The following is a 26,614-nucleotide window of genomic DNA, read 5'->3' as shown; positions in this document are numbered from 1 at the left end:
AGTATTGTCTTTCATGGAAAACTCCTTCTAAAAGTTCTACAAGAATTTAAGATCATTCTTTTGGTTGGAACGAATATCTGACTTTGTCAATCCATTTGAGAAAAATGTATAGCAAATAATCTATTAATGGGTTTATTTTCTTAATACTCACTTAAATACTTTTATATATGACAGACATATTCTAAGAATTGTCATAAGACTAGGAACAGCAATTTATATTATCTATACCAATATTTAATGAAAAATGTAAAATAACTTCAAACAAACTCTTTTCTGTGTGATAAAAAATCGAGAAAAATTGAAGAAACTATTCAATAATGTTTAGCCTCCAGCATTTAAATATCTGATAATAAAAATCATTTGATCTGCATGAATAAAATCAACAGTTAAGTCCATAATTATATCAATGTACTTGACATTTTTTGACTATTTATTAAATCCATTTTTAGACTATTTAATAAATCAACTAGCACCATTTCCCTAATAACTTCTAAAAACTGATTGCATATTGTAGACAATAGATAAAATAAAATACCTCTGCTTCCATATCTTTCAACATACTTTGCCGTAAATCCATCACTCTGATAAGAATTCCAATATTTAAAGATAACTTTTATTGTGAATAGAGCCTATTATCTCAACTTTGCCACACAGTGCTGGACCCCATCAATAAAAACAAAATAAACTTTGTCTAAGCAAATTTTACTTGTACTAGTATTCATTAGCTATTCAAAAATTTAAAACTGTTTAAACGTGAATATTGAAACCATTCAAAGAAATATCTAATATCTAACTTACCAGTTAAATTAGAAAATTTGTATATACATAGTACAGCTTTTTTTCAAAATGCATTGAAATAAAAAAAAAATAATAACAAAAATTTTTTGTATGTGTTTGAAACTAATGATTTTTATGAATTTTTTCACAATTCGTCAAAAATGCTTATTCAATAACATTTGTAGGCATTTAAATTAGCTTATTTCTGTTTTTTAAACAGTAACTTATAAGCTTGTGACTTTTTGCCAACAAATTCTCATATGAAACTTGATAAATTATGCAAAATTTTGCTTTAAAGCACTACCTAAAAAATAATATAACAACAATAAGCTATTAGTGAACACAAAAAAATGTTTATTTTTAACCAATATCCAAAACAAAAAACATTCTTGAAGTAACATTTCACTAAACAAATTTATTGACAGGCATTTTTTTCTATTGACAAAATCTTCAATGACTCGCACAATAAACTTTATGGCGAGATTTCAAAAAGTTAAAAAAGAAGTAAAAACACAAATAATTAGTTAATATGATAAATTTATAATAATAAAAATAAATGAGTCTATTCATATTACTATAATACTGTTCTGATGTAAACCTTATAGAAATTTCAGATCGTTATATTCATATACAACAAAACATATAGAAAATTATGTTCTTATAAAAACATATAGAACATTATGTTCTTATAAAAACGTATAGAATATTATGTTCTCATAAAAACATATAGAATATTATGTTCTTATAAAAACATATAGAATATTATGTCCTTATAAAAACATATAGAATATTATGTTCTTATAAAAACATATAGAATATTATGTTCTTATAAAAACATATAGGACATTATGTTCTTTGGTTGATAGGTACTTTAACTCATCATAGACAGAATTTAAACTGGTGGTCACTGGTGTTGCTAACCTTAGGGCTGCCTTGATGTCATTTGCTATCACAGTCCTCCTATTTTAGGCATTCCATATCCAACAAGTCTTTGCAGCTGGCTTTAAAAACAATGGCTTCCATTGGATTGGCTGGGGATTCAAATTCAAACTTGGCAATATCTAGGTATTCTTACAAGCCAGCAAGTTCACTGTCTGAGCCACACAACGATGGTACTTCGGTAGAATGATATCATCATTGCAACCTTTTTAGAAACTTTCTTAAAGATGTCAAGTTGACCATTTCAAGGTCTAGCTTCTCTCTCTGTTTTTCCTATTTGACTAAACTAAATTGGTTGATGACACTAAAATAGTTAAAATAATTGTCTGCAGTTGTTGCATCAGCCCAAGGATTAAAAAAAAACTAGCTAAAATACCAAATTTTGATTGACTATAACACTTTTAAATTAGCAAAAAATTTTCTGTAACAAGAAACAGTTATTTATATTTATTTATATTTTTAATTTTGCCATAGAAAGTTAAAATTTATACAATTTATAAACATAAATAATAAAATAAATGGCTGGGGCAAGAAGAAGACATCAGTTTGTCATATCACTAATCCCTATTGTAGCTTCATTACAGGTTGTTTTTTACAATCAAATATATAAAATCGTGATAAATGCTTGTGATAAAATATATATAAAATATATATAACTACATTTCACAATTGATATAACTGTTTATATATAAACACGTTTTGTATAATAAAATTAGAACAAATAAAAGTAAAAGCAAATAAAAGAAATAAATTGTGCTAGTTTATATTTTTTTACTAAAAAAGAAAAAGAAAATTTAAGTCCATAGATAATAAAAAACACTTTGATTCAGATTTAAACTGTTCAAGTGTATTTCTTGATTTATCACAATAAGAAAACTAGAGTTGTTCTGCACTTAAAGTTTAAAATTCTTTTGATCAACTTTAGATAAAGATTACTTTAATAAGATGATAGAAAAATCTAGATTAACGCTAATGTATGCAATATATATCATAATATGCAAATACATCAAGTTAGTTGCAGACATTCATATAAACCATTAATGCTGCTTTTTCAAAGTTTTAAAATGAAATTGCACGAATCTGAGATTATTTTGACAACAGGAGATTTTTGATATTTTGAAGCCCTTCATTACGGCTTAAGATTTATTAATAGTAATGAGGCAATTCCTTGGGTTATTAAATAGTGTACTGAGTAATATCTATGCTTTGAGTCAAGTTCTTTAAAAAATTTAAAAATGAATAAGGTACCAAAAACTATAAAACACAAAAAACCTGATTACCAAGTTCTCTAAACCATTCAATCATTCACTAATATTTGTGGTCTTCAAAGCAACTTTTCTTCTGTTGAGTCTTATCTCTTGCAAAGTTCACCAAACCGCCTTGCTCTTTGTGAGAATAATTTGAGTTCAGCTGCCTCATCTTGTGATCTTAGTGTTGATGGTTATCTTCCTATAATTCGTAAATACTCCAATAGTCACATGCTTGGCCTGGGCATTTACATTCGTAAGAATTCACCCATTTATCAGTAAAAAAGGTTTGAACCCAAAGACTATTCTTTTATGTGCTTTCGTTAAGCACCACTTCACTCTATTGCCTTTCTCTTTGTTTTATATCGCTCTCCTTCATCTCAAAACTACACTCTTTTTGATGTTATTTCTTATCATATTGACCAAGCCATTTCTCTTTATCCGTCAGTTAATATTGTTGTTGTCGGTGACTTGGCTCTAGTGTCAGTGACTCTGCAGGCGTTAAACCCACAACTTTTGTCTTTCACAATCCCTAATTAAAATAGCTAATTTTCCAACTTGCTTTCCAGACAACCCAAACCATCTACCTTTTCTACTCGACTTATGACTTGTTTCTGATCCTAGTCAGTGCTCAGTTTCTCCACATTCACCCTTAGGTGCTTCTGATCACAGTTTGATCTCTCTAAAACTACTATCTAATTCTTTTTCATCATCATACCTCTTACTACCTTAAAGCTGACTGGGACTCTTTCCGTGTTTTTCTTCATGATGGCCCTGGGGTTGAAATCTTTCGTCTTCCTATTAAAAAATGTGCTTCTTACATAACTTTGTGGATTCAGGCAGACATGGAATCTTTTATTCTCTCTCGACAATTCCAGGTCAAGCCTCACTCTTCTCCATGCTTTTCCTCACATTGTGCTGCTGCAATTGCCAATCGAAACCATTACTTCCATATCTATCAGCAGAACAATTCTCCAGAAAACAGACGTCTGTTTATTACTGCTGGAAACCATTGTAAAAAAGTTTTGTCTAACGCCAAAGCCCACTATTCTGAGGACATGAAAACTTGTATTTCATCACAAAAATTAGGCTCTCGTGACTTCTGGAGAATTTTTAATAGTATCAATAATAAGGGCAAATCTGTAATTCCACCTCTCTTGTATGGTTCAGACTTTGTCACATCACCTAAATACAAAGCTGAATTGTTTGCTAAGAACTTTTCATGAATATCATCTCTTGATTCCACTAGCTGCATTCTACCTGATATAGCCATCAAACAGGTTGATCCAAACAGCTGGACATTTGCATCACTCCAGCTTCTATATCTAAAGTGATTTCCTGCTTAGACTCTTCTACAGCTTGTGGCCCAGACAACATATCTGTTATAATCTTGCAGAAATGTTCTTCGGAGATGTTGTCTATACTTTCAAAACTATTTAACAAGTGCTTATTAGGGTCTTGTATTCCAACCTGCTGGAAAGCGGCATCTGTTATTCCTATTTTCAAAAATTCTGGAGAGCGATCTGGTTCGCCTAATTACTGTCCCATTAGTCTTCCTCCTATCATAAGCAAGGTTTTTGAATCTTTAATTAACAAACACTTAATCTTGAATCAAATAACTTACTTTCTAATCATCAATATGGATTTCGATCTTCTCGTTCTACGGTGATTTGCTAACATTAATAACCATTTTATCATGCATTAGATAAAGGTGGAGAGGTTAAGGCCATCCCTCTTGACATTTCAAAAGCTTTAACTAAAGTTTGGCATGGTGGTCTTCTCCATTAGCTTTCTTCTTATGGTGTATCTGGTAACATCTTTAAGATTATTGAATCCTTCCTTTCCAATTGTAGTATAAAAGTTGTCCTCGATGGACAGTACACTTCTTCTTATTCTGTAATTTTAGAGGTTCCTCAAGGTTCTATCCTTGGCCCTATATTTTTTTTAATTTAAATTAATGATCTTCCAGATATTCTCACATTTAAGGTGGCTTTGTTTGCTGATGATACTACCATTGATTCTTGTCATGATAAGAAACCAACACTGTCTGATTGCTTGGAGGGGCATTTGAACTTGAAAAGGATCTCACTTCTGCTATAGCATAGGGCTCTCAGTGGCTGGTGAACTTAATTCAGATAAAACTCAATTTTTTTGAGCCAATCGTTATTGCAATAATTTAGATCTTCCTATATTTATGTCATCTACCCTTCATCTTCTAGGATTAACTCTTACTTCCGATCTTTCTTGGAAACCATATACCAAATCCATTGCAAAATTAGCATCTGCTAAGGTTGCATCTCTTTATCGAGCTCGTCACTTTCTTACTTTGGATTCTATTCTCTATCTCTATAAATCTCAAATCCGGCCTTGTATGGAATACTGTTGCCATATCTGGGGCGAATCTTCTAATGATGTCCTTTCTCTTTTAGACAAGGTGCAAAAACGCATTATAAACTTAGTTGGACCTGCTCTTGCAGCCAACCTTCAACCGTTATCACATTGTCGTAATGTTGCTTCTCTTTCCCTTTTCTACAAATACTATAATGGGTACTGCTCTAAAGAGCTAGCGTCTCTTGTGCTTGTCATTCATTTAAGTCTCCTTATTTTTCTGTGACTGTTCTTAAGTGCTTCAAAAACTCTTATTCCTCTAGTTTTTTTCTCGAACATCAGTTCTTTGGAATTCGCTTCCTTCATCTTGCTTTTCTGATTTATCTAATTTGTAATCCTGCAAGTCGTCTGTAATTTGTTATCTTGCTCTACAATCTTCATCTTTTCTCTTCCAGTAACTTCCAACTCTAATTAGTGGTTGCTTGCAGCCTTGTTGGAAGCGAAGATAAATAAAAAGAATAAAACAAAAAAAACAATATTATTTTCAGTAAATCAAACAGTCTGTAACTTTAAAAAATTGAAATGGTTTATCTAAATTTAAATGGTAGCAGAGTAGCGTGTTAGATTTCTTTTTTGTAGCAACCTTAGTTTTTGTAGTTGGACCTTACTACGCTACAAAATTTTCTTAGTAAAAGCACTTTTACAACTCCGCTACCAAATGGAAAGTCCAGATGTAGCAGAGTTGTGGACCGAGTCATGCTACCGCCCACCTCTGGTATCTTTACCTGGCATCTCTCATAATCATAATATATGTAAAACCAAAACTAAAAATAATCACCTCTCAGCTAGTTCTTCTTCTGCTTCAGTGAGTTTTTCTATTATTTCTTGTGAATGACCAATTTGCTCATGAAGCTCTTCTTGTTCTAATAATAATTGCCTTTTTTGCTTTTCCAAATGCTTACATTTATTTTCCAGCTCTTCTTTTTCATCTTCAATCTAAATGTTTAAACATCTTATTCATTTAAGTTTTTAAAAAAAGACTGCTGTATACCAAATACCTAGATCAAGTAATTTAGTATACAAATGTGCATTTTTGGAAAATAGTCAACCAAGTAAAATGGTACTAGCAAAAGAATAAGTTATTGATGTAAAGAATATGTATTCATTAGTACAACTAATATTACCCCTCCCCCTCCAAAAAGGGGGTGTTCAACCCCCTCCACCCCCACCCCAAAGGTGATTTTTAAGTTATAGTTGGTTTATTTACGAATTTAGTCGGATATTTGACACAATTCAGTTGAGTAAATTTTAGTTTTGAGGACCTTTTTTTTTTTGTATATTTATAGCTTCAGTCGGTACTTTTTAAGGATTCACCCCCCCCCCCCTTAATTTTATTTGTAGAAACGTCTCTGCATATGTTTACTTAAAAATCCATATTCATGAGTAATCAGAAGGCAGCTTCTGTTACACTTTGAAAAACATAATATGGAGTGTACAAGTAACTAATACATTGTTTGTAAAAATCCTTCTTGAAAAGTCTGTACAATTGAAATCTTACAAAAAAAATACTATACTTTATTAAATATCTAAATACAATCAACAATAGATGTTAAACTTTACTTTAATATTTTTATATGTGATCTCATATATATTTAATATTTTATTGCTTTACAGATATAAATTATTAAATTTGACTTTTTTAATATCTAAACTTAGTCAACATTGCGCAAACAGAGTAATTTCTCATTAGGACTTTTTCAAAAAATGGGAATATATTAAACTTTAATTCAATATTTTGAATTTTGAACCATTCTTATTTTATTTCTCAATTAATCTTAAACAAATGAATTTAAAAACTGATGCTGAGGGAGATAAAACCACAGGCAATTACATAGCTGCACCATCAGTAACAGACTTAATTTTTTTATTGTTATCGGAGTTGCCGACACAAACCTGTTTATTACGATCACCTCCAATTTTTTAACTGTTGTTGTTGTTTTTTTGTTTGTTTGTTTTTTATTTGAAAAACAGGTGAAAAACTGATAAAAAATCACTTTTAAAAATGTACAAAATCGGAGCTAAATGTATGAGTAACAAACTTTATCTGATAATGTTCTCTTTTTTTGGTTGTTTTATAATATGAGTTTAAATATCTTAGTTAACGGTAATATTTTAATTCTAATTAAACTGATTTAATTTTATTTGTTTTCTTATCATTTCTATTATACTAGTATTGTTAATGATGTTATAATTATTGTTATCGTGGTTTTTATGATTTTAAATAAATGTCAAAAAAAAAAAAACTAAATAAATAAAACAATAAATGTCTAAATACAATCAACGATACAAAAACGCTTCATTTTGTTGTTGTTATTTGATTTTGATTTAATTGCCGCCATTTTTAAAAAACGTGATTTTAAAAAGCACAGCCTTGTTTCGCGGAGTGTTTGTTTATTGAAAAGTTTTATTATCATTCGTATCGCTTTACAAGGAATCTTCTGCTTAAGTTTGGTGAATAGCATTTATCTACTTTCTTATTACACTTTTGCTTGAAATTTTTTCTTTTTGCTGTGGTGTGAGGTCAAACCCGACTTTTCAATTAGTCTACTGTATTTTTATAAGCGTTTTAATGTAATATCACTAATAATAAAAAAATAAGGTCCTCGTTTTTTTTAAATTTGCCAACTGGCTTATCGACATTTGCCGACAGACTGTCTAAATTTACCGACTAACTTGTCTAAAGGGTCTACATTTGCTGACTGATTTGGCGAAAAGAGTCAAATTTGCCGGCTAAATAAACGAAAAAAATCATTGATGGGGGGCGGGAGTTTGGAGTATTTGTTCAACTTTACGTGAATACAAATTTCAGCAAAATCGCTCAAATTTTTATTCACGTAAAGTTAAGCAATTTACTCCAAAAACGTTGAGTAATGGTTCAGCTTTACGTAAATAAAAGTTTAAGAAAAGTTGCTGAAGTTTTTATTCACGTAGAGCTGACTAATTACCGAGTAAAAGCAATTTTACTTATTCACCCAGCCTCATTACTCGACATTCTTGTTACTTTGTAAAATCACAGGAAAAGCATCGACGTAAAACGTAGTTTTTAAAAAAAAATTAGAATCTCCAAAATTTCATTAATTTTAAGAATGTAAGAAAGTAAAATTCTTTGTGTTTTGCGTTACATCATTTATTACAGTTGTTGGACTACAAATAAATAATTTATAACAAAAAGAACAAAAGTTTATAGCATGGTAACAATGATAAAAATGGAAACAATTAAAGTTTTTACCCACAACAAAATTGCGTTACAAATGAAATCGAATGTTAAAACATGTCAAATTTTGTTACCTACAGATTATTTTTATACAACATTTAAAGTATCCATTGACAACTTATTAAATAATATTTTACAATGCTCTAAATCGGCTTGAAATTGATTTTGCGAAATTTTTTCTTTTACGTTACGTTAAATTACTTCGTTTAAAATTAGTCTATTAAATTGTTCAAAAAGTTAATTTTCCAAATTTTTTAACAATATTGATGAAAAACTGCTTAAAAAATCTTCAAGAAGTTTTTAAAAACTTACAAAGAAATAATTATCACCTAAGGGTCTTCGCGTCCAATAATTTATTATTAGTGCATGAAAAAAGTGCAATTAAGTTATATTATTTGTTCGATTAACACTTTTTTCAAACTTTTCCTAATTCAAGAACGCAGTAAGTTTTTCAGTATTTGTGTATCTATTTGCATTTAATATTATAGGATAGGTTTTTCTTTGTTTTGTTTATTATAAATTATTTTTAGTTTCGTTGAACGTGTACTTGCGTGACAATTTGGGTTTACATTTGTTAAAATATATTAAAATAATGTTTTATTTAATCAAGTAGCTAAAAACAGTTACTTAGATATAACGTGACTTTTAGTTAATAATGTTAAAATTTGATTAAAAACACATAGTTATCAAATTTTTTCGTCATTGTTTTAGATGTTTCTCGTCTGATACGCACAAGAGATTAGGCCTTAATTACGTTACCGTCAAATTCAATATTTAACTTAATCGCATACAAGTCTAGTTCAATATTTTTTTATGTGCGTGTGTAATTCAATATTTGCTATTGATACTTTTTTTCTGTTTATTTAATTTCTTAATAAAAATTTAAAAAATTTTAAACAACTAATATTTTTTAGACACTAAAATATGTATTTTTTTTTAGAGACATAACTAAACTAATAAAACAAAATGTTATAACAAAAATGAAAACGAGTGCAATGAAATGAACTCATTTTTTTAAAATATATTTAAAAAAATGTTTACGTCTAGGTTACGTAAGCCTTTCATGTTGAAACTTTCTGTCGTTATCCACACTCAAAAACCAATTTCCTTTTAATTTAAAGGAAAACACAAAAGTAAAATTTTCTATGTTTTTAATTAATGAAATGAATGAATTTTCTTTTAAGTTTGACTAACACTCAAAACGTTTGATAGCAAAAAAAAATTTTAGTCATAAGTTTAAAGCCTTTTAAAATGACTGTTTTTAAATGGTACCGAAGTACTAAATTTCAAGTATTGCGTAATTATAAAAAACTATTTTTTATATATATATATATTTTAAGCATAATACTTTTAGGCATACTTTATTACACATAGTATATTATTAAAACATATATATTTAATGATACGTATAATAAAATTTATGTAAAAATAAAGCCAATTATGCCGTCAATTTGTTGGCATGACTACATTCGTCAGTTATTAAAGTAAGACAGAAACTAGGCAGACCTTTAAAGAAAAAAACAAAAAAAACATGGATATTCAAGTGCGATTGTTGATAGCGCCCATTATATAAATTAATCAAAAATAACCTTGATATTGGTCATTCTTAATCTTAACTTGAACATTTAATAATTTGACTGGTCGAGATAACTATTCCTATTGATTTCATGAATAATTTTTGTTGATAACTTCTATTTGAAATATTTTTACTTTAAAAATTCTTATAATATAATAACATTAAATACCTCTTCTTGGTTATGCTTTAAATCCTCAAGCTCTTGTTTCGCCTTCACTAGTTCTTTAGCAATTTTTGACCCTTCGTTGCACTTGATAACTAGCTGTTTTTTTTCTGCTAGACAGACTTGAAGTTGCTCATCCATTCTTTTTGCAGCCTCTAAATTATTTTTTAGTGTTATAGTAAAAGCATTGTTGGATTGTTCAAGTTGGTCTTTTACTTTTTTGTATTGTGACTTTAAACGAATTGTTTCTTTTTCTGTGTTGCATTCTAGTTTGAACTTTTCTGCTTGAGCACATTGTTCTTGCTTCTCTTTCTTCCACAAAGCATCAGAAGGTGGATCTATGGAATCTTGAACTTCGTCCTTTTTTTTTACTATGTTATCAAGTTCTGTTTTATGATTTTGACCAGCGGAGTTAAATCGAGCTAAACTTTCAGTCAAAACTTCTTTTTCATAAAGGCAAACACTTAGATCGCTTTCGATTTGTGTTTTATCATTTTGGACTTTATTAAGAGCATTGTTAACGTGAAGTAAGGCCTTAACACTGCTCATTCGTGCTTTTTCCACTTCCAGCAACAATGTTTGTAATTTGATATTTTCCATTTGAACTTTTTTCAAGTCTATATTTTCTAGAAAATAATTGTCGTCGATTTCTTCTCCGGGTGGTATGAGGTATTGTGGATATGTAAACTGAATATCTTCTAGTATATCCGACCCTATTTCATCAGCGATTTCTTTACTGATAAAGTGTTTGTGTGTCGTGTCAGCGACTAAAATTTCAGTAAACAATATTCTACTCTCTTGATCATTAAGTAAAGAACACTGGATACCACGATGAACCAAAAGATGTCTTTCACTCGGAGTAGGTAAACAAGTGTCGGTTTGAAAGGATTCAGGGTTTGTGCTTAAAAACTTTTCTAGAGTAGTGTCTTGATCTGCATCAAGTTTTTTTGAAACTTCTGATTCTTGGCAAGTTTCTGTTATGGAAAACTTTGATGGGCTAATTTGAGTTTTTGTGAGTTGTTTATTTAGAAAATTTTTACGACTGACTGCGTCAAGAGACGCTAATTGTGTGGCAGAAAAATTTATTTTAACTTCTAACGTGTCACCTTTAGTTATGTTAGTTTTAACTTTTTGATCTGCGTTGGACTTGTCTATCAAATTATTTTTTACTGTTGGATTGTTAAACGACACGGCAGGTTTATCACTTTGATCAAAAGAGTCTGTAATGCATGCATTTTCGGTTTTTAGTTTATTATCATTTTTAAAATTAAGTTGCTTATGAGTTACAAGTTGAACTTCAAGCTCGTTTAATTTTTTATCGTTTTTACGAACGTCTAATAAAGTCTTTAACGACGGCGATGTCACAGTTTTTGCTAATTTTATGTGTAAACCATCGATTTTCTTAACACATGCATTGTTTTCGTGACTCGTTAAATTTGATGCGATTGAGTTTACGTTCAGATTGGTATTCATTGTTTGTTCCAGCTCAGTGACGTTCTTTGAATGATATTCTTTGCTAGAACAAAATTCTTTGCTAGAACAAACGGATTTACTTTGATTATCAGATAATTGCTTATTTTTAGACGAGTCAAAATGTTTAATCCGTTTCCCAGAATTTGTATGGGAATTTTCGGTATTTTCTTGATGCTTTTTTAATTCTGTTGTCACATTTGTAGTTGAGTATTTTTTTTCTTCATCGACGCTTACTACTTTAAGATTATTTTGACCTGTAACATTTGCTTTGCTCGTATCGCAGTTGTTTAACTTTTCTGACAATGTTTTCGAAGTGCTGTCTAAATTTTGTGGCAGAAATTTGTTAAGGCTCCTGCTGTTCTCGACTGAGTTTGAAATAAAGTTATTGTTTAGTTTAGCGCGTATCGGTAATGTTATACTGTTTGTTTTCGTCATTAGCTCTTCATCTGTAACAGTCGTTTGTAGAATCTTTGTCGGTGTTTTTTTACTATTTTCTCGTGTCAACAAACTTTTATCGTTGCTGTTTTTACTCTGTGATACTTTATTAAATCTAAACGCAGAAATAGGTAAACCTGTTTTCAACGAGTTATTTGAATGTTTTAATGTATTATTTGTTTGATTTTTTTTTGAATCAAAATCATCGTCAGGACTTTCGTAATAAGCTGATATACTTTCAGCAATGCTGTCTGAGGCAGAGCTGTAACCTGAATTCAAGCTTACAGAATCTTCGTGGTGGTAATCGTTAAAATTGTACTGCTTAGATAACTGCTGGATGTTTTGAGAAAAGTTATTTACTGCTAAATCAAAAATACCCGAGTCTAATGTTTTATCAGATAAGTTAGAGTTTACGTCATTATTGTTCGTATCATAAGCATATTTTTGTTGAAAAAATCTATCTCGGTTTCGAATATGACCACGGGAACGTCTTTCTAGACGTTGTAATGCTGCTTTTGTCAAATAAGTTTCCTCGGCTTCTGTTTCTGAATCAGAGCGATCCCAACTCATTCTTTTATGTTTACTTATTTCACAACACTGCTTCGATGAGTCATTTTCTATTTCATTGTTTTTTAACGAGTTTTCTGGACAGTTTTCTCTTTTTTCCCAAACATTTTGCAATAAACTAAATGACCGTGACCGGCGTTCCGTCAAATTAGAAATACTTTCTTTATCTGTTTTTTTACTCAATTCATCGTAATTACGTCGTGCTTCGGTAGTTTTTAATTGAGCGTTACTTTTAGAAAGAGGTATCCTAGATAAAACTTCTTTATCAACGTTGTTAAAAGACCGAGCTCTTCTGACAGGCATCGCGTTAAGTTGTTTATTGCCGAGATATTCCACTTTATTTTCGGTTTTATTTTTATTACAAACTTCCCTTTTTTCAAACACATTTGAACAATAATTTTTGGGAAAAACTTTTTTGGACGAAATTTCTCCGGCAGAATTATTTGGATATATCGTTGGTTTTGTGTTACCCAACCTTTTTTTAATTTCCATTATTCGATCGGTTACTGAAAATTGGTTCAATGATTTGGTGCGACGGATTGTCAGATCATTTTCGTACAATTTGCTTTCAGCCTTTCTTACAGGAGATTGATCAGGCGACATTTCGTCGGCAGAATAACATGTTCTTATGCGGTTGCGGACGTTTTCTGGATCTGATTTATAACCCGATGAAGGCAGGCAAACAGAAGGTTCATACGATTCGGAATACAGTGGGACATCTGAAGTATCAGTATCAAGGCGGACACTTAGTAAAAGCTTTTCTAACTCTGCTTTCTTTCCTACTTTTTGATTCCATACCTTTTGATTTAACCGGGGAACACCTTTAAGGCAAAATTTTGAGGTATTACTTTTTGTTTGAAGGCCATTTTGAACATGCGATTGCATGGTATTTCGCTTATGCAAAACCTGAAAAAAAAGTTGATATATAAGCATTGCTCATAGTTACAGAAATATTTATAAATCTAAGACAATATAAAAATATATTTATATACTTCGGTCTTATACGCGATATAACTTTAGATTTTGATTGGTTAAATCAAACCTAATTACTTCTTATCTCTTCTAAAAATACTATAAAAATTTCGTTAGAAGCTTTTTATAAAACTAAGTGAGTATACCAGTTTTGCAACTTTCTTATTTTAGTTATCGGATTTCTTTTTATGTGCTTCTTTAAACTTTTTTGCAAGTTCCAGAAACCATTAAACAGGAAAAATAAACAAATTATAAACGCACGTTGCCCTTATCGCACAATTTTAGAATTTCTTGATCTTTTTATTAAAAAGCTAATTGCATTTATATATCTTATTAAATATAAAAAACAAGTGAGCAATATATATTATGAATGAGGTTTTAAACAAACAATAAATTATACAATTTTTTTTATTGCGAAAACGGTAGCACGTTATCAAAGGTTACAAAAAATACAACAGTTTTTTTTTTGCTGTTGAAAAAACTGTTGCATTATATTTAGTCGACTAGCCGACTGAATTCGTATAAAAAACCAACTATAACTTGAAAATCACCTTCTTTGAAGGAAGGGAACGAGGAGGGGGAGGGGGAGGGGTGGAACAACCCCCTGTAAAAGCGCCTCTACTTTTATACACACAAAAAAAACAACATCATTTACCAATGACGTTATATTAACTATTATACCAAAAAAAAAAAAACATCAATACCAATGACGTTATTTTAAGTATTAACAAAGATTTGTTTGAAGTATTTTATACAATAAATTAGAAGCGTAGTGTAGAATTGATAATTGGAAGAAATCAGGAATAGGAGAGGAAAGTTTTAAATTGCTAATTTTACACTTTATTTCAAATAAAAAAAATACACATTTTAAACTTTATCAAAGTTATATATTTTTTTACTTTTTTTGAGTCCAGTATGTAAATTTTTAGCCTCAAACTCATTATAATTTATAATTAAAATTAGTAATTATGTACAAGACAGGCGCAATCTTTTTTTGGAGTTTAAGAAAACAGCTTCAAACATAAGATTCCAAGCTCCATCTTTTGCAATCTTATACAAAGCATTATATTGATTAAACATTATATGATATGACATAACTATTTTTCGCATAATTATTAATTTTTATATGTTTAGAGTTTACGCTCTGTCTGGAAGTTATTTGTCTCAAATACCAAAACGATGGCGCCAATGATTATAGTTTGTAAACTGTAAGTGATTTTATTGAGTATATGTATGATTTTTTTTGCTGCGTTTTTTTGTAAATTGTTATATTTTTAAACACAGTAGTCAGTACCAGTAATAATTGCTAAATACGATAATAAATAACTTAATTAATTGTTTTAAATCATATAAAATATATGACGATGTATATGAATCCAGTGTTCATACAATATTACCAATTATTTTGCTTAAAATCAGCAAAAGGTTAGCTATTATTATATTTTAGAGACGTTGCAATAATTAAAGGGATTGAGCACACTTCTGTTAGGGGGAAACAAATTAATATTTCTTTTCAAAAATTAAGAGCCGTAAAAAAGATAAATCCATCCAATTGCTAATGACGTCTAAACTGTAATTAATCTGTAACTAAAGAAGTACATTTTCCAATAATTATCTTGTAACTATATTTTAATTGCTATGTAAGTTTTAAACACGAAAATTTTGGTTTTTATACAAAATTTTCGTGTATACAAATACAAAATTAAAAAAATTAAGTTGGAGGTTTGAACTCTGTTTATAGTGAATTAAAACTGTAAATATATCTTATTTGCACACAGATAACAATACATTAAAATGAAAGATAAAAATAATTTTAATAGGTTACTAGGTTTTACTAGGAACGTTATATATATATATATATATATATATATATATATATATATATATATATATATATATATATATATATATATATATATATATATATATATATATATACATATATATATATATATATATATATATATATATATATATATATATATATATATATATATGTATATATATATATATATATATATGTATATATATATATATATATATATATATATATATATATATATATATATATATATATATATATATATATATATATATATATATATATATATATATATATATATATATATATATATATATATGATTTCAGTAAAAAAAATGGTTTTAAATAAAAATCAAATACTTATATTTTATACAGAGGCGATTCTACAAATAAAATGAGGGAGGGGGAGGGGTGGTTGAATCCTTAAAAAGTATCTGGCTGGCTTCTAAAAATAATAATGGTAATAAAAAAAGGTCATCAAAACTAAAACTTACTCAATTGAAATGTGTCAAATACCCGACTGAGTTCGTATAAAAAACCGACTATAACTTGAAAATCACCTTCTTTGGGGGAGGGGGGGGGGGGAGTGGAACACCCCCCTGTAAAAGCGCCTCTGATTTTATACACACACAAAAAAACATCATTTAACAAAACTTAATATGGTCATTTTTTAATGCATTTTATAGCAATAACTTTTTAACTATGTTTTTGATATTCCTTTATACAGGAACCACGGCAACGGGGAGTGGCTGAGGGCCTTAGTCTTGACGCTATTTTTTTCCAAATTTTTAAAATAATGTGCAAAGTGTAATACAATGTTGTTCGACTCGACCAAAATTGAATTAAAATAGTGGGTAAAGCAAAAGATTCTGTGATGTGTAGTAGTAGTAATAGCCAAATAGTAAGCGTATTTTGTTTTTGTATTTATTATTTATTTATTTATTTGAAATTCATGCTATATTTTGCTTTAGGGTCATTCCATATCAAGTCATGATGTAAAGTAAAATATGTTTGATCTGATGGTCCCCAAGGTACCACCTTAGATTTGCTTCAAATTTTGATCACTGACAGGTTTTAAGAAAAAAACACAGTCCCGAAAACTTCAGCTTGATTGGCTAAACTGCTTAAAAGGTATGATCGAATCAACGTTTACCAAAATTGGAAAAACTAGAGTAATTGCTACAGTACATTACATTACAGCTTAAAGTAGATTTTTTTGAAATAAAATAGGTGATACAAGTGATTTTTACTAAAAAAAATAGGTGATTACCTGAAATTTTGTACAGTAATAGTTTTTCACCCGAATAATCTATTTTTGCAGGCGTTTTTAACTGATTTTAAACAGTTTTTAATTATTGTGCCCTATAGTCGCTAAAAATTACAATATTATAAGAAACTTTGGAAACTTTAATGCTTTACAGTTCAATATCTACAGATAAGCAGTACAAAGTTTTTGTTACTTTTGTGTACTTAGGATAACTATCTGAGGTAAAAATCAAAATTATGCATTAAAAGTTAGTTAGACACTTGCAGTAGCCTGTTAAAACATAAATTTTTTTTGAAAAATATGATAAAAAACATTCACTTTGCATGCATAAAAAATAGCGTAAGCAGTTGAAATAAATTATGGAACCTTTTACTGTGGAAGTAAAAGGTTCTATAACTGAATATATTCATTCCCTGAGTGAATATACTCAGTTTTACCTTAAATGATATGATCAGTGTCTTAACTGAATTTATCTGATATGATTTTGGAATATGTATTTAATTTTATGTATATAATATAATACACATATGATTATAATTTGAGTGTAAAACACTTCAATTACATTAAAAGTTGGTTTTAAAATTTTAAATCTACAGTTTTAAGACTGTATCTTTATTGGAAGTATTTCCACTGAAAAGTGTAAGTAAATTCGACAAATAAGGATTTGGAAAAGCAAAAAATTAAAAAACTGGATACAAGAATACAAACCTAGTAGCATCAGGGTTGGATATAGACCCAAAAAACATAGTATAGTATGAAAATAATTACAAAATACAAAAATACAAAAAGTATAGTATTGGAAATAGAGCAAAAGTACATAAACTATAAGGACATTTAGATATTTTAGATGCAAAAAAAAAAAAGATTAAAAATAAGTTTAAAGGAAGAAAAATTTACTCTAATTAACTCCTCGTAATCAATTAAAAAAACATTTTAGTTTGAGAACATCTTGTTAAGAAATCCCTTAAGTTGAAAAATGAGCAAAAGATACTTGCGAAACCTGACGCTAATCTTTGAAAGATTTTTAATCTGAAAGTTATTGAAATTTATGAATCCGAACTGTTAACAAGGCAATGTCCAGGAAAAAAGACTGCTATAAATGTTACTGCGCGTATAAATAATGTAAAAACCCATAAGCAAAAGCGCTTAATATTAGTTTATTTAAAGAAACTTCATCTTGAGTTTCTAAACGCAAAGTTGGATTCAGTCTTGCATTTCAGTGACAGTAGTCACTCAGTTTTTGTATATTCTTATTATCAAAATGCTAAGTTGATTTTCATTACTCTACTTAAGCGCCATTTAACATATTACAAAGGTTTGATGAAAGAATGTGTTTGTAATATAGATTGTTGAAGCTGCATGTTTCATCTATGTTTCAACTGTCCTGTAAACTGAATTTAAAGATTTACTTGGAAAATGTGTTTGAAAAATATAATTTTGATTTTGACAATTAGATCACATACAACCTATGGGTATCAACTGACCAAACTGCGATTGTAACAGTCCAATCAAGCATTACTGTGTTTATCAAAACCCTAAGTAAAACTTTGTATAATTTTTGTCGTCAGCACTTTATCAAAGAAGCACAATCTTCCTACTTATCAGAGGCAAAAATCACATTGAATCAACATACCTGTATTTCTTTTTATGGATTTTGCAGAGAACTATATGTTCTTGTGCAAGATGCTGTACAAGGATTTTACTAGCAAGCTGATCAAGCTACCTTACATCCATTTGCTGTCTATTGCAACAATCAAAAAGATTAACTCAAATGTGAATGCATAGCTTCTGTGTATTGTATTTATTCTTCTCACAAAGTTACTCCCTATAGTCAATATCATACTATCCACAATCAATAAAAAGAAATGCTTCAATAAAATGAATACTGTTTATCCATACTGTTTGCTGGATTTTGTTTACAACATGTATAAAACATATTTTACTTTACATAAAGTATTACAACATATAGTTTATAAAATAACTGCATGCAGAGGTGATTCTACGGATAAAATGGGGGTGGATGGTGGAGGGTAGTGATGGGGGGGGGGGGTGAATCCTTAAAAAGTACCAACTGGCTTCTAAAAAAAATAGGTCCTCAAAACTATAATTTACCTCACTGAATTGTGTCAAATACCCGACTAGCCGATTAAATTCGCAAAAAAAACCGACTATAAATTTAATATCATCTTCTTTTGGGAAGGGAAAGGGAAGAACCTTCCTTCTCTTCCCTACACTCCCCCTCCTAAAATTGGTTCTGACTGCATGGTATACGACACAACAGCGGTTGCCATACAATATAGGTAACAATGTGGTGGTAGAGCGCTCAGTTCATAAACGATAAGTTCCGATCCCCAACATGTCCCTGATAGTACCGCACTCAACTTGTTTCTCTGCGCAGCGGCCTTTTTTTTCAAGGTTTGTGTTTTGGAGTTAAAAGTTAATAGAGGATAGTAGCTACAATAATATAGCCTCCTAGGTTGTAGTGGCCTTTTCGGCCCTGGGGTGGTAAATAGCATAATAAAAAAAAATTATGTTATAAACCATTTAGCGTACTGCAAAAGGTAGTTAAGAATTAAAACGTTCATATAAAAGAATAATGTATAAATCAATGTCATAAAATATATTTATTCATATATTTAATACGTTTATTTTGTTAAACATAAACTATTTTCGTTGTTCAAAATAAAAAAGTTAACCATAAAAATACAAACAACTTTAACTACAGCGTTTTAAATAATTTAAAAAGCATTTTAATTACTTCTAAAATGCTCTACTATTATGATTGTACTATTTCATTGCTGTCAAACTAAATTATTTGATTTTAATGTAAATAAAACTTTTATATCATATCTTTATGAAGTATTATGTATATATATATATATATATATATATATATATATATATATATATATATATATATATATATATATATATATATATATATATATATATATATATATATATATATATATATATATATATATATATATACGATTATATGAGGTACTGGTAACATGTAAACTTATACAACAGGTCTCATTTTCTGGTGTCTTTTAAGATTAACTGTTCTAGGCAAAGACTAGGAGAAGTTGACTTAAAACACCCCCTGCATTGGGGCTCTTGGTTGATTAAAGATTAGAGATGATATCTTAAATAAAGTATTTTCCTGAACAAATGTTAGCTACATCCTGTTTTAGTTAATTTAAGCTGAAGATTTCTGTTGACCAGCCATGCACTCCTACATCATCTAATAAGCTGACGTAAATTTCAACCTTTATACACTACATCTTTTTGACTCTACTCATAGGTTTTTCCTGGTGCATCCTTGGTAGTGCCTATGCAACAACATCTGTTATTTGCTTATTAGGCTACAGCTCTAAAACTCAACTTGATAATTCTGAGGCTGCCTAGTATTTGTCTTGAATTTAATTGTAAACTCTTTGAACATTCTTTGATACGCGTTTGTTCAGCACTTATTCACTCAATCAACCTCACTCATAAATTTAATTAGTATTAACTATTTTAATTATTAAAATAATCACAAAAAAGTTTTTTTTCTTGTGCTGTTGCTATTTCTGATTATAATATTTTCTTTTCCACAAGAACAACTCTCTAAAGAACAACTCAATAACACAAGAACAACTCTCTTGAAAACAACTTAACAACACAAAAACAACTTTTTTAACAAACTCTTTGATAATGCCATTAACAACGGCAAGTCTAACATTCCATCACGCATACATAAATCTGATTTTATTATTTTTCCAATGATAAGGCAAACAATTTGCAAACAAAGTTTTTAATAACTCATATTCTAAGTCTAATGACCAAACTCTTCTTGTCAACGCAAAAAGTCAATCCACTATTAGACATTTATATAACTCCTACACCTGTAGCTAAAGTTATTTCTCATTTAAACTTTTCTACAGCTTGTGGTCTGGACAACACTCCTGTTATCCAGACCACCAGTTTTACAAAAGTGTCCAGAACTCTCTTAATAACTCTTTAAACTATGTTCTTAATGCGTTCTAATGTTCTTCATCTTCTTTAATGTTCTTGTTTTTCTGCATATATGAAAATTGCATCTATGTTATTAAAAATGGCGTGTCATGAACAGGCAGCTGATCTTGATTGATATGATCTCTCATAGAAGCTAAGTCTAAAATCTATGAAAATAGTATGAAATGCTGTTTGGGCTGGTTCTTCTTACCAGACCTTTCTCCTTTAGAAAAAGTTCAAAATTGCATTTCAAATGTTATTGGACTTATTCTCCATTTTTGAGTTTCGAGATAAAACGATTTTAAAAAACTTTAGGAGAAGTCATATAAAAACATTTTTATAATTTATGTTTTCACTTTTTTGCTTATAACTTATGTTTCAATACAGTAGAAAAAAATTATTCTAAGGTACATAACACTATCAATTTAAAAAAAAGTTGAGATAGAGCAAGATAATTCTAATGTCTCAAAATAATTCCATGGTCGTTGCTTAAGGTTTTTTTTACTTTAAATTCTAACAGGTTGAACATCCTAAATCACAAGAACATTTTACTTTTCTTCAAAAAATAACAGAAAGTCTTAAAATTTGTATTCAAAAGCAACAAGGTTATTTTCGAACTCCTAGCAACGGCTTTAGCAACCATGTTGCCCTATTTTCACAATTTATTGGTATTGTAAGAAGCTTATTTAGATACAAAACAAAATATCAAAGGTGCTTAATCATATTTTTCTGGCCAGGTTTTTAGTTAGAGATTTTTTTAGTTAATGACATTTTTATTTTAAAAGCTGATTTTCTCCGAATGATATTTTTCAAATATTTTTAAACTAGAATATTGATATCTTAGAAACTATTTACTCTTTTTATTTAAAATTTTTACAGTTTTTTCACTGATGTTGTAGAAACGCTGGTAGTAGAATAATTAAAAAATAAATTTTTGTTTTGATCAGAATTTAAAATTGTACAAACCCCACGGATCATTTTTTATGATTTTTACAGGTTAATATCCCAGGAAAAAAAGTTCTATAGAATTTCTATAAACTTTTGGAACATATGCCCTATATAAATTATATAGAAATGCTATTAAATTTCTATAGAATGTCTATTAATTTCTATAGAAATTGCTATAAAACTTTTTTTTCTATAAAATAAAAAGTAGAAAAAAAAGTTCTATTGGAATTTCTATAGAAATTAAAAGAGATTCTATAAAAATTCTATAGAATTCTATAGAATTTCTATAGACCATATGTTCCAAAAGTTTATAAAAATTCTATAAAACTTTTTTTCCTGTGATCTGCCATTCTACTTTAGTTCAGTATTTTTAAAAAATTCTACAAAGGGCCCTCCACCAACCATTTAGCTATATATTTGTAAAATTTAAAGCTTTTATCTCAAATATTACTCAAGTTATTTATGTTCTTGTGACTGCATGTTTTTCGCTTTTTTTTGCTGACTCAGCATTTTTTATGTCAAATAACTAAGAAATAGATGTTTTTTATATTCAGTTTTTTAACTACTATTGAAAAATGTTTATCATTTTAAGAAAAAGGTCTTATTTTGGAAAATAAAAGTTGCAGGGTAGTACCACCTTTAGGAACTTATCATTAATTATTCCATCTACTACACCCAACCTTGTGTAACTTGTCATACAGCAAAGTTGCATCCTATATATCAGCACCGTTTTTTTTTTTTTTTTGTGCTTACGATCTTATCACAGAGCACCACGAAAGAGCATTTAACTTGGAAGTTCACGCCTCCTTCCTTACCAATGTAGCTTATTTGGCCAAAGCCGGAGTCAAACTATGGACATTCTTTGCCAGAACTCTAACCGCTTCGCCGCGGCTGCACACTTTTTTGAAATGAGGGAGAAGGGGCTTGATCACGTGCTGCAAGACGGCGGCGAGTGAAGTAGAGCGAAAAATTTTGTTGTAATTTCACAAGTTTTGGTTTTTTAGCTGAAGATATTGCAAATAGTTTGCAATTATAAATTAAAATTTTTATTTTCATTTTGTTTAAAATACTAAAATAACTTAATTTATGAATATATAACTACGCAACGTTTTATAAAATTTCAAATTCGAGAAAAAATTCTCGCTGTGAAAACAGAATAAGAAAGGCCGAGAAAGATGAAAGTTTGAAGTATTTAGGTTTAATAAAAATGTCATTACAAAGTTTTGCCATAAACAAAAAAAAACACACGCAAAAACATAAAGCTTTTAAAAACACGCAAAAACATATAGCTTTTAAAAACTTTTTAAAAGAACTTTGTGTTTGTTTTTCGCGAAAACTGAAATAAGAGTAAGTTCATATTTTAAAAATAATTTGATATAAGCGTAATTAAATTTATTTAGAAATAATTTGATATAGGCATAATTAAGTTTATTTAAAAACAATTTGGTATGAGCCCAATTAAGTAAGTTCAATTACTAGCATAAAAATACACAAATTTGAAGCTTGCTCTAAGTTCTTAATGGTTTTTTTTTTCAGTGTTCTCAAACACCGATAAAAACCTGCTGTAATTCCTGATTATTATTACTTATTTGAAATATTTATTTAAATCATTTTCACGGCTAAAACTACTGAATAGTTTACAAAAAACTCTTCTCAGGTATATAAAAAAGTTAGCTTTATGAAGATTAAGAGCTTGAAACTGCTATTCTTGTTTATTACTCTAAAATGATTTTTTAGCATAGATTTAATGTAAATGTAATAAAATCATTTGTCACCAATAAAATGATTTTTTAGCTTAGATTTAACGTAAATGCAGTAAAATCATTTGTCACCAATAAACAAAGGTAAAATTAATATACTTAACTATAATTCTATTAAAATGCATTTCATAAATGTTTCAATTAAAACGTATGCTCCAAATTTCTACTTCGCCATGTAATCTATTAGCACGACACACGCACACACACACACAAAAATTCTCAAAGATAAGCTTTCTGAGGCACAAAACCTTTTTATTTTATGGAAGCTCTATCAACTACTGTCAACTGATATTGATAATAACAAAAACCTTTAAGAAAAGGTACATCAATGTAAAGTGGTGTCTGGAAATAGGAATGGGCGAGCAACAGGTGTAAAATTGAACAAGTTTATTCAATATTTCACAAAGCATTTAAATCCTCTCTAAAGAATATTGTATTCTGATCCCAGGAAAAAAAGTTCTATAGAATTTCTATAAACTTTTGAAACATACGGCCTATAGAAATTCTATAGAATTTCTATAGTCTCTGTTAATTTCTATAGAAATTCCTATGAAACTTTTTTTTCTATAGAAAAAAAAGTTTCTTAGCAATTTCTATCGAAATTAATAGATATTCTATAGAAATTCTATAAAAATTCTATAGAATTTCTATAGGCCATATGTTTCAAAAGTTTATAAAAGTTCAATAAAACTTTTTTTCCTGTGATGATCGTGGAAAAAAACTGTTATTGAAAAAAAAATTTCCCAAACATGTGGTAACCAATAGTAGTACGACGCTTAATACCGTTAACTATGAATTGAATCAGCATTAAAAAAGTTTTTAAAAACAGGTTTTTGGCTGTACAAACTTATACGTCGTAAAAACGTCCCACGGGATGGAATCGTTAGGTGCTGTTAACACATTACATTGCTTATTTTGCATTCAAACTTGGTTGATAAAGAGTAACTTTTTAGATGGCTTATTTTCTGAAATTTTAAAATTACATTTTTGTGATGAATACAAAGTTACTCCAGTAAAACAAGAATGTATTGGAGATGTTTAGAAACCCATGAGTACCCAATTAGGGAGTATAATAAAATTACATAGTAGCGCGAAAATGGTATTATCAAATTAAATTTCAATATGGATTAAAAACCTGTTAATATCAGTTTGTAAAAGCTTGAAAGACAATTAACTATTATCTAAATGTTTCCATGGTAATACTTTTGTCAAAAAAAAAAAAAAAAGGAAAACAATTAAAATGTGAACTTAATCTGCGTTATTAATTTCAATGATCGTCCCATCTCTGTTCTTTCAGTATTTTCAAAAATTTTAGAAAGAATAATGTCTAATAGAATATACAAACAACTCAACAAAATAACTTACTATATAACAAACAATTCGGCTTTAAACAAGGTAACTTAGAGCATGCAATAACTCAATTTGTACATGAAATCTCGAAATTTTTTGAAAAATCACAGTACTTGTTAGGTATCTTCATTGACCTATCAAAAGCTTACGACACAGTAGATCATTAGATTTTACTACATAAACTTAAATATTATGGAATTAAAGGAACTGCTTTAAAAAATTTTAAAAGCTACTTAACAAAAAGATAATAATTTGTAATTAGTAACGACGGTTATCAAAATAATTATCTTGATATTGTATGCGGTGTTCCTCAAGATTCAATGCTCGGACTCCTACTTTTTTTGATATATATAAATGATTTGAATAAAGCTTCTAACCTTATAATTATTATGTACGCAGATGAGACCAATCTGTTCCTCTCAAGCAGTAATATATGTTAACTCTTTACCACTATGAATAAAGAATAAAAACATATATCAAACTTGTTTAAATGTAATAAGTGAACTTTAAATATTAATAAAACCAAATGGACTCTATTCCATTTGAATGCAAAAAAGCAATTTTTACCTACAAACTTTCCGCAACTTTAACGAAATTAAAATAAAAAAATGATTCCGTTACAAAATTCTTAGACGTTTATCTCAATGAAAACATCTTCTGGAATCAACACATTAATTACATATCTACTAAAATTTCAAAAAACATTGGGATTCTATATAAAGCTCGTGCTTAAGCCAACTTTATTACTCTTTTATCTACAGTTACATAAATTATACTAACACTGCTTGGGGAGTACTGTAAAAAGTAAGTTAAAACTTCTTTATCGTCGTCAAAAACATGCGATCCGTATAATTAACTATGCCGATCGTTTTACACATACAAAACCTATTTTTACTGAAATGAGATTATTGAATTTATTTGAACTCAAAATATTTAAAGTTTTATGTTTTGTATATTTATGGAGAAATAATTTATCCCCTACCGCTTTTAATAATATATTCAAATTCAAACCTAACAACAAATACGATATTACAGCAGCCGTGGCGCAGTGGCTGCGCACTTGCCTCAGAAACAAAGGACCTGTGGTTCAAACCCCACCTCTTGGTTAGTTTTACGACATCGTTAGGAAGGAGGCTTTAACTTCCACTTAAATGCTCATGCGCGGAGCTCTGTGATAAGACCGTAAGGGCTTCTTGGGGCACCAAAAAAAAAAAAAAAAAATGAGAAACATAAATTTTTTAAATAAGCTGTTTTATCACACAAAATAAAATCAATTTCGCATTGCTTATCGTGGACACCTATGGAACAACATTGTTCTGCGGAATATCGATCTACCAACTTCCTTTTATCTTTACAAGCTCAATCTAAAAAAATGTACTTTTTCACTTGATAATATACTCAGATACTTCTAATATTTTGAAAATTGTTATTCAACTTGGATTTTATTACTTTTATATTTTAATTTTTACTTTATTTTTTAGTATGTTATACTTTTCTTTATTTTGCCTACTTGTATTTTATAAGGTTCTGACGACAAGATTTTGTGATCTTCAGGTCATAGCTTATATTTAATTGTTAGCAATTTATGTATGTGCACATCTATATATTTATAAGTGTATATATATGCTTATATTTATATATGTGAGTGTTTTTCGTATTTTAATTATGCTGATATTGGAATTTTTTAATTGTAACACCATATATACGGCATATAATT

General features: G+C 29.0%; 1 protein-coding gene across 4 annotated transcripts in view; it reads right to left on the bottom strand.

The window, feature by feature from the left end:
• Nucleotides 1-26,614, bottom strand: part of LOC100214226 (putative leucine-rich repeat-containing protein DDB_G0290503) — a 39,995-nt gene that overhangs the window by 6,274 nt on the left and 7,107 nt on the right. Inside the window, exons 2-4 of one of the 4 annotated variants that reach the window (XM_065807409.1) lie at nucleotides 25,275-25,347; nucleotides 10,311-13,685; nucleotides 6,130-6,287 (exon numbers count right to left, since the gene is read on the bottom strand). In XM_065807409.1, the coding sequence (XP_065663481.1) occupies nucleotides 6,130-6,287; nucleotides 10,311-13,664 (3,512 nt within the window). In that variant the 5' untranslated portion in view covers nucleotides 13,665-13,685; nucleotides 25,275-25,347. Of the gene's footprint in view, nucleotides 1-6,129; nucleotides 6,288-10,310; nucleotides 13,686-13,771; nucleotides 14,057-25,274; nucleotides 25,348-26,614 lie in introns of those variants that run through there. The other 3 variants (XM_065807411.1, XM_065807410.1, XM_065807408.1) reach the window with 3 other exon arrangements.

This window comes from Hydra vulgaris, chromosome 10, assembly GCF_038396675.1.
Source record: "Hydra vulgaris chromosome 10, alternate assembly HydraT2T_AEP".
In the NCBI taxonomy this organism is placed as follows: Eukaryota; Metazoa; Cnidaria; class Hydrozoa; order Anthoathecata; family Hydridae; genus Hydra; species Hydra vulgaris.
The sequence above is the reverse complement of the archived record's forward strand: the minus strand, read 5'-3'. Positions and strand labels throughout refer to the sequence as shown.